The 9482-nt window shown below is 38.7% G+C and overlaps 1 protein-coding gene across 1 annotated transcript; it reads right to left on the bottom strand.

Moving 5' to 3' along the window:
- Window positions 1-2031: 2031 nt before the first annotated feature.
- LOC149224856 (uncharacterized) lies at window positions 2032-2952 on the bottom strand. The gene has a single exon (XM_089388297.1). It carries the CDS (start codon window positions 2950-2952, stop codon window positions 2032-2034), a length of 921 nt encoding a protein of 306 aa, XP_089244423.1.
- Window positions 2953-9482: the final 6530 nt, after the last annotated feature.

Below are 9482 nucleotides of genomic sequence, written 5' to 3'. Positions count from 1 at the left end.
ATGAGCTGTGATGAGATTCCATTGTTCAGTAGTAATAGGGCATTCAAGAAAAAGATGCTCAATGCTCTCATCATCCCTTCTGCAGAGGTGGCACCATAAAGGTCCATAATATGATCTCTTCATCAAGTTGAGTCTGGTCGGGATCTTGTTGAACAATATAGTCCACATGAGCATGCGTGACCTAGGAGCAGCCTTAAGTTTCCAGAGAGCTTTCCATGAGTGCTCAATTTGCTGCGGTTTAACAGGTTCCATCAGCTTCAAATATCCATCCTTAGGTGAATATTTCCCATGTTTGGCGAAGGCCCATATAATCTCGTCCTCGCCATCAGTAATCCGAATATGGGCTTGTGTAAGAGCATCTGTGTAATCTTTCCATTCCTGATGCCACTGAGCGGGGAGATTAATCTCAAGGGAAGTTTTCCAAGCCTGTTGGAATAATGTAGTGTTGTTATGATCTGCAATATGGCTGATATGAGAAATGCCCTGACTGGATAGATATCTATCAGATCTACAGATAGTCTATGAGCATTGCCACATCCAATCCAAGGATCTGCTCCAATACGAACTGCATTACCATCTTGAATTCTCCAAGTTAAACCTTCTCGAATAAGAGAGATAGAGTTTATCACCGCCTTCCAAATAATAGAAATGCTGATGCTATTCCTTTGATTCTACCGGACCCAGTCCATGATATTAGCAGGGCTGATATATTTGGCATAGGCTACCTTGGTCCATAAACTGTGAGATGAAATGAGCTGCCAGCCCAGCTTTGCTGCGAGAGCTTTGGAAAAAATGTCCAATCTCTTTATACCCCAACCTCCCCAACGCTTAGGTATTGCAATGGTATCCCATTTAACCCATGCAAATAGTCTCCCCTGCTGATTGCCTTTCCACAAAAATCTGCAGCATATGTTTTGCAATCTAGCCAATATTCCCCTGGGAATCCATGCCAAGGTCATCCAGTACACTGGTGTTGCTTCCAGGACAGCTTTGATAAGGATAAGCTTGCCTGCTCTTGAGAGGTACCAATGGTACCAGATATTAAGACGTTTTTCAACCTTTGAGATTAGCCAAATCCAATCTGCGATTTTGTATCCTTGAGGTTTCAGCCTGTATCCAAGATATCTCAAACCATCTTCTATATTATGGAGAGTAAATGGAAAACGTCTTGTAGCAAATTGGATTTCATGCTGAGAGCATCCAGGAGCAATCAAAGCAGATTGGTTGACATTGATAGCCATAGCTGTAGCCTATTGAAAAAGGCCAAAGGAATTCTGAAGTGCAAATATATCTCCTATGCTCCCATTCAAGAATATAAGGAAGAAGGTGAGTGAGGGTGCAATTATCTATGATTTTGATGCCAACAATATGACCCCTTCTGTGTTCAACACTTATGATTCTGCTTAGACCTTCCATGATGAGAAGGAACAGTAGAGGGGATAGAGGGCACCCCTGCCTGAGGCCTCTCTCCGCAAGGAAAAAGGGAGTAGCAGCACCATTAAGAAGTACACTGAATGTGACATTAGTAATGCAGCACATAATCCATTTAATATAAATAAAGGGAAATCCCAGATGTGTTAAAAGCATTCTAATGTATAGCCAATTTACCCTGTCAAAAGCCTTTGATAAGTTGACCTTTAAAATCATGCCTTTCAGTTTTCTCAAGGGAACTAAGTGAAGTAGTTCTTGGGCTATACCAATGGCTTCATGAATCTATCTATGTTGGAGAAATGCAAATTTCTCTGGGGATATATGAGCTGAAAGGACAGGTTTGAGTCTATTGGCAATGATCTTGGCGATGATCTTATATAAACAATTGCATAAGGATATAGGGAGAAAGTCATTGAAAGATGAGGGATTGTCTGATTTGGGGATGAGAGCTATAAATGTTGATTTAATAGCCAAGGACATCCTGCCATTCCTTCTACATTCCTCCACCACTTTAAGTAGATCATTACCTAGGATGTCAAAAAATGCAATATAAAATTCGATAATCCAACCATCCAAACCCGGACTCTTATCCTTATTGAATCATTTAATAGTGGCCTCAAGTTCCCCCTTTGTCACCTCCTTAGTGAGCTCATCAGCTTCCTCCTGATCAACAAAACGTGGGAAAAGCTCTGTTGTACGCATAACTTCCAATATATTGGCTCCTAGGGGGGCCTTGTATATATCTTTAAAATGAGAAGTGGCTAAGTTAGCCAAGTCTCTGGAGTTGTTAACAATGAGTCCTTGTTCATTTTGAAGCTCCCAAATAGTATTGATGGCCTTCCGACCATTGGAAAACTTGTGATAAAACTTGGTATTGTCATCTCCTTCTTTTAACCAAATCGCCCTGCTTCTAAGTCTCCAACTTTCCTCTCTGTCTTTCAAAATTTGAGTTCTCTGCTTGATGAGGGAGGAGATATGATCTTTTTGTTCCTGAGAGGTATATGTGCCATCAGTGTTTGCTTCAAGGTTTGTGATGGCTTGCTCCGCATCTCTCAGTGTGTTGTCATCTTGCTTCCTTTTCTTGTGCACCCATGCTTTGGAAATGCCCTTTAAATCCTTAAGTTTGCGAACAAATCCATCAACAGTGTCCTCATCATCCCTAATCAGATGAGTTTGCCAATATTCAGTCACCAACTGTATATAGGAGGGATCTTGAAGCCATGAGGAGTTGAATTTGAATGGAGCTCTGATTCTGTGTATACTATCATCCAGCTCCAGATATATTGGTCGGTGATCTGATATTCCTCCTGAGCCAACCCATTGTTTGATACGGGGGTGTTCAGAGAGAAATTCTTCCTTGATGAGGAATCGATCCAATCTCCTAGCCAGATTGTGTTCACCAATGCAATTGCTTTTCCAAGTATATTGAATCTTAGCTAATGGGATGTCAATCCAGTGGTGATCCTCCAACAGGTTTTTGATAACATTAGTTAGTCCATCCACTTGTGCCAGGTGTCCCATGATTCCATGAAACCCAAAGAGAAATTAAGGTCTCCTCCAAGAATGATGTTATCAACCTGCATGAATGAGGTGTTGAATAACCATCTCCAAAATACAGCCCTATCTTGACAAGGACCATATACGTTGATTACTCTAATTTCAGTCTCCAGGGTTGCAGAGTATATGTCTGCCCCTAAAAAACCACCACCACCCCAGATACTCTTTAAATCAATAGTCTAGTTCTGAAAACTAATTACAGTACCTCCAGATCGCCCAGATGCATCCAGAGCATGGAACGTCGAACCCGACATCCATGATTCCAGCAAAGGTGTGATCGAACTAGACATACTCAGGGTTTCTTGTAAGAAAATGATGTCAACAGAAACAGATGAAAAGAGTCATCTCAGAGGTAGTTTTTTGGCAGGGCTAGCTAACCCTCGACAATTAAAGGAAAAGATCTCCATGGAGGGGGAGGGGAGAGGAAATTCCTTGCTCTAAGAACCATATCAATGGTTTTCTGTTTCCCAAGGGCCACCTCCTCCCCAATCTGAAATTTAGCTCTGGTAAGAGATGAGGGGCGACCCCTCGTAGGCTTATGAGGAGCAGGAGAAGCTTCAGTGTCCAAGCCAACTACATCCAGCCCTCTATCTTTGGCTTTTGAGTGCAGAGGGTATCTTGAGGAGGAGGATACAGAGGGGGGAGGTGGATGATGAATGGGAAGCGGATAAGTGGAGGGATGACAGGAGGTGTAAGTCGGAGGAGGCGGAGGCAGGGTGCAGGACAGATAGGAAGACAGAGCCTGTCCTGCAGGATGAAGGATCAAATGATCCATCGAGGCAGAGATGGAAGACAAGGGGGAGTGTGCAGGGGGAACCAATGCATGATTATATAAATGAGATGAATGAGATGCAATATTACAAGATATAGGTGAGTGAGAAAAATTGGACATACACGATGAGAAAAATTCACCCTAAGCTGCCTTGGATCGTGTCATTGGAGGAGAGGAAGGCTGGATAGGAGCCTTTCCACGCTTTTTCTTCACACCATCAACAAATGCCTCAACTGTAACACCAGAGGTCTTTAATTGTTCCTCTGTATGATCCACTACAGCAGGCTGTTGAGGCTGATCAACTAAGGTTCCATATCAATTTCCTAAGCAATCTTTTTGTCCTTTTATTTGAGTGGACAATCCCTGAAGAGATGTCCGACCTTATGGCATCTTCTACATCGATATGGAATACCTTCATAATCTAACAGCTATTTGCGCGAGGAAGATCTCCACTGAATCGTGATATGCTCCTGCAGTCCACCTCTGGTATGCAAATGAACCAATATCCTCGTGAATGCCATCATGCCCGTAGTTTGAAAGGATTTATCATACTCCATGTAGGTACCTGGCAAGTTTCCAATCCTTCTGAAAATGTCCTCGGACCAAAACTATAAAGGCAGTCTAGGTAGCCTAATCCATATAGGGCCAACACCAATTTGCTTTGTCTCTGGGTCAAATAGTGGCATCCAACGCTTTAATAACACAGGGGCATGTTCAAAGGGCCAATAGGAGGAAAGGACCCAGTTCGTATGATCTGCTCAAGCAAATCTCAACGCGAACCATCCCCTCACAAATGTTTGAACAAATGGAATGTCTGTCAGGTGATGACCCCAAATCTCCGATGCCCAGATCTTCAAACGAGCTGCCGAGTAGTTTCGACCTCTGATTCTGCCGACAAAAACCCTATCAGCGTAGTCCATAGTATCACCCCACTGTATGTCCTCCTCAAGTTTTAGTATCACGTTGTCAGCCTTAGTCTTGAAGCATTTATGCTTCTTCAGGGGTATGGGCACAAAGGTATGTGGATGCTCATGAACCCTCGTTGTATCAGGGTCCTCGGTCGAATGGTTAGGGTTTGTAGGAATTGCAAGGATGGCATCCGAGAGCAATGGTATAGTGGTAAAATAGTCCGAGGGGGGAGCGGAAATGGAGGAGGGATTAGGGTCGTTGTGCGGGGGCTCAGCAGAGGGTACGACAGCGGATTGTTCGGCCAGGTGAGATGGCGGGTCCAAATTAGGGGCTTCCAATTCCGGGGAAGGGTTTATACAACTGGTACTAAACCCTAATGAAGTCGGTGACGACGGAGGCGATGAGAAGGCCGACCAAGAGTGAGGCTTGTCCGGTAGAACAATAACAGAATTGGAAGGTCTAGAGAACTGAGGGAAAACATTAAAATTGCCAGTAAAACCTATACTGTAATTTAACATACCTTCAGAGGCGACATACGTGGACTGCCAGATGGAACCCTCCTCCAACAGTTCATCTGAGTAATCCACAACATCAAGGTCCATAACGACAACTGCGCCGAGAAAGAAGTAACTGCCTCGAACAAGCTAGTCGACGAGAAACGACACCGACAGAGGTGTAACAGAAACAGAAACACAGTGAAAACGATGGGGAGCAGTAAGCCGGCGCAGAGGTAAATGGTAACATGTAAATGCTCAGGTAAGTTGCAGGTATTAGCGGAGGAACCCAAATGCATAAGACCGGTGAGGTGAAGACCGAACCCCTCAAGCGTAAAACGTAAAATGAGAATGTTTAGGATCCGGGTGAATGCCGAGGTAACCTAGGGTAGCTGCAGGACAGGTCACGGTCTGCAGCAATACCCCATACTGCTAGCAGAAACCCTTGAACTTTTTCCGTCGCTGTCGCTCCATCGCTCTAGGATTTTTTATTTTTATTTTAAAAAATTATATATTTAAAAATCATAATAATATAACATTGAAATAAAAAATAAAAACATAACTACTATAGAATTATAAAGAGATATTTATTTATTTTATTTATTTTTATTTTTTTCAAAAACTTATTAAACATTAAAAATCATTATAATTACAATTAGACTAATATTTATAAGAAAACCTATAGACATTTTATAACATTTTTAAAATGAGTACAAAGTAAAAAGTTTAATTAACTTTAAATAAGATAGAAATAATTGAAGCTAAATGATCCATATCATCATTTGTTAACATAAGGTAGCTAGTTGTTTGTGATTCACCAACAAGCAACAATCCCCATCCATTATCATTCTTCTCCATAGGAAGTTTGGCCATATCTAGATGGAAAGCAAGATGCATGGCACTTTATCAACAAAACAAAAATGAGTATTGTTCTATGGACCACATGGCCAACTTTGCCTCTACTTGCGCACCTTCCTATTTGTTCAATGATAAGGCCTAATTTATCTTGATACTTGATGTGAGATTTGAGATGACGTCGATGATCAAGATCTAGAATGTTTAGGAAGACAATGCAAAACGTAGCTAGCCTTTCCCTAACACTCTAAGAATTGTAAATTCTCAAGATCCAATTAATATTCTTCAACTTAGATTTGGATTTACAAAGACAAATTGGCCATAACAAAAACCATGGTAGGGAAACAAAATAACATACTCCTTAGTCTTAAACTTAATTTAATTATGAGTCCTCTCAAGATTATATAGGGTTTCCACCCTAAAGGCATGAAGGATCAAAACAAATCCATTGCCTAGACTCATTTTTCGTTAACCAAGTCAACTAAGAATGAATGTAACAATTAGAAAATCCTTCCACCCATTTCCACACAACTTGGGCCTTAAAATGATACCAAGATATTTATGAGAGTCTCAAAATGATCATAAATAACACAAGCAAAGCATGCCACTCCCAAATGAAATATGTGATGATACTTCCCTACTTGAACAACACGATGTTGGTGTCATAATAGAAATGTGCTAGGCAAGATATATAGAAAAAAGTACATGTTTGAATAATGATTGAATGTCTTTACAATGACCCTTTTTGTTTTAATATTATTATTATTATTTTAAGTGTTGTTTCACGTCTTTTTTATGTATTATTATTGCAATACCTTCTTCGTAGAAAAAGCTTTGTTCTCCCATGATGCATATTTTCCCTAGATAAGTTCTCCCATTTGATGAGTTCTCCCGATTGATGGGGTGCTTAGTTATTCTTATGGATTAGAGCCCTTTTTCTTGGGTTGTTAGGATGCCTCTTAGTTCTAGAACGAGCTTACCTTCTTCATCGGGCATAGGGATTTTAGTTCGTACAAGGTGTTGATGTTTTATCATCTTCTTAATACATGAAAAATGAAATACATTAGGAATGTGATTCTTGCCTATTAGTTCCAAAGCATACATTATTTGACTAATCATTTTGATGATTTGCTATGTACCATGAGACTTCTGGCCCAATTTGTCCCTATTGCTTTTGGGATAGTTGTCCTTCTTATTTCTATGTCGAATATGCAAGGGGTGCAATAATCCTAGTCATGGAATGCTTAAATTTTGTTTCTTTGAAATAGGTCACATTATACTACATATTTTTTAATGTCTTTGTGCACACCCTTATAGTGGAATGATTGTCAAGCATTGTAGTAAACCTTGAAAAAAGACCTATATGTTTTATAGCTAGATAATCATGAGCTTTTAATGTTCTTAGTTTAAACTTTGAATATGAGGTAATATTGATACTTCTCTAAACCAAAAGGTATTATCCTTCCATGTAAATTTTGGGTTTGGCTTGATGTTGATTATGGAACATGTGTTAGGGTTTTTGGCATACTCCATTGGCATGCCATATTAACTTGTATGGAATTAATATCGATATTGTGTAGACCAACATCTTTTCATGACAATGCATTTACCACTCATTTTTTTTGGTGATGAATTCAAGATCAAAAGTTGGAATCTTCACTATCCTATTTTTATTGTTCTACAATTAACCTTTCTTATTGAAATAAGTTTACCACAATTTGAAACTCTGTGAAAACTTTTATTGTTCTACAATTAACCTTTTTTGTAGCAATAAGTATACCATTTTTTGTAGCAATAAGTATACCACAATTTGAAACGTGCTTCCAAATTGATATTACACCACTTAACTCATGCATACATGAAGGCTAACATATCCTTGTTATAAGTGCATTTTGTTGACCCAAAATATGGTCCCATTGATTACGAATTCTACAAAGAGTTGCAAGTCTCTAAATAAAACATTATCTCATCATTTCGCCTAAAAATTATTTATGAAAATGGAATACAACGTAGGCAAGCGTACCACTAAGATATGTATCATTTTTGTTGAAGGCATGTATATATTTCTTGAAACAAGAATGGCTTGGGCTATACTTTCATCCACATATTATTCTCGTAATTTTTTTACCATTTATTGCATGATAATAAAGGCATGTCTCCGAGTTTAATTGCAAATTTATGTATAAGGCACTAATCCTGCATTTGGGCTTCATGAGAAAATAGACTCAAGGTGGTGATAACTTATGGCTTCTTGAGAAGTACATTATAGTGATGGGAACTTTTTCGATATTACATTATAGAAAGGGAGGGATATGGAAAGGGATGTATGAGCATTGTGGCATGATTTTAAAGTCATAAATATATTATAATGGCATTGTAGTTTGAAGTGGTGGCATGACATTTTAGTTGTAAAAATGGTGTAATGTACAAAGCATATCGTAAGGCCTAGAACAAATACACTATAAGCTTGGATGTGAAGTCGGTAGTATGATGTGATATGTTTTGAGTTCATGGCATAACATATAGTTGGAAGGTAGTATATGTAGTGTGTTGATGGAAATTTTGTAATCTATTGTAAATATCTTTCTTATTCTCTTAACCAATAATTAAATATAAATATGAACAAAACAAAACAAAAAACTAGTAGGTAGGATCTTACTTTAAGATTATTACATAAAAAGTTTATGGTGTATGCAATAATAGAAGAATCATATTTTTTTTCATATTTAGATTTCGATCATAAAGGTGAAATGTTCTATTGTGAATATGACAAATAAAAAGAAAGACCTAAACATACATATACTGATAAATAGGCAAAGGTGTTAATTTCCATCAAGCATAAGAATGAGGACTTAAATTTGTAAGCTTTAAAGTTTTGTTGTTATACAATTGAAATAATTTCCAATATGGAGTTTGGGAACTATCCTTGCGACACTTCTGATACGAAGTCACATTCACTTTATTGCTTCATATGGTCAAGACATGGTATATTTCAAATGTTGTTTGAGGTCTTAGAATGGGTCCAAAACACTACATATACATATTGGTGGTCACAACTTTGTATTTATAACATATTTTGGCAATGTTTATAAGATCTGAGTTGCGCGCATTGCATGCTATAATATATGATTTGAGGTGGTAATGTAATTCATATTTGAACATTAAACTTTTGAGGGCTTGTTTATACACATCTTGATGTATTTCTTGACTTGTGAAAGCATGTGATGAATCAATCCACTAGAAATCAAGAGTCATGCTCGTATTTGTTTGGTTCGTATGTGGCACTGCTTGGCAATACAACCCAAAGGTTTGGCAAGGAATGGTTGTCATATTTTTCACAAACATTGGCTTACATGGCATTTGAGTTTTATCATTTATGGCACTTATAATCACTGGTCCTTCCCATAATCTATATCCAATTATCAATTTTAATGTTGTATCTTGTCCTTACCCTCCATCAACAA

Source organism: Pinus tabuliformis, chromosome Q, assembly GCF_031772625.1.
Source record: "Pinus tabuliformis cultivar Carrire ecotype Pingquan chromosome Q, CPIR1, whole genome shotgun sequence".
Lineage (NCBI taxonomy): Eukaryota > Viridiplantae > Streptophyta > Pinopsida > Pinales > Pinaceae > Pinus > Pinus tabuliformis.
This window is presented reverse-complemented; position numbering and strand designations above follow the sequence as displayed.

Excerpts from the sequence above, each read along its gene's own strand:
- LOC149224856 (XM_089388297.1), bottom strand. The coding sequence starts at position 2,952 with ATGGGACACCTGGCACAAGTGGATGGACTAACTAATGTTATCAAAAAC.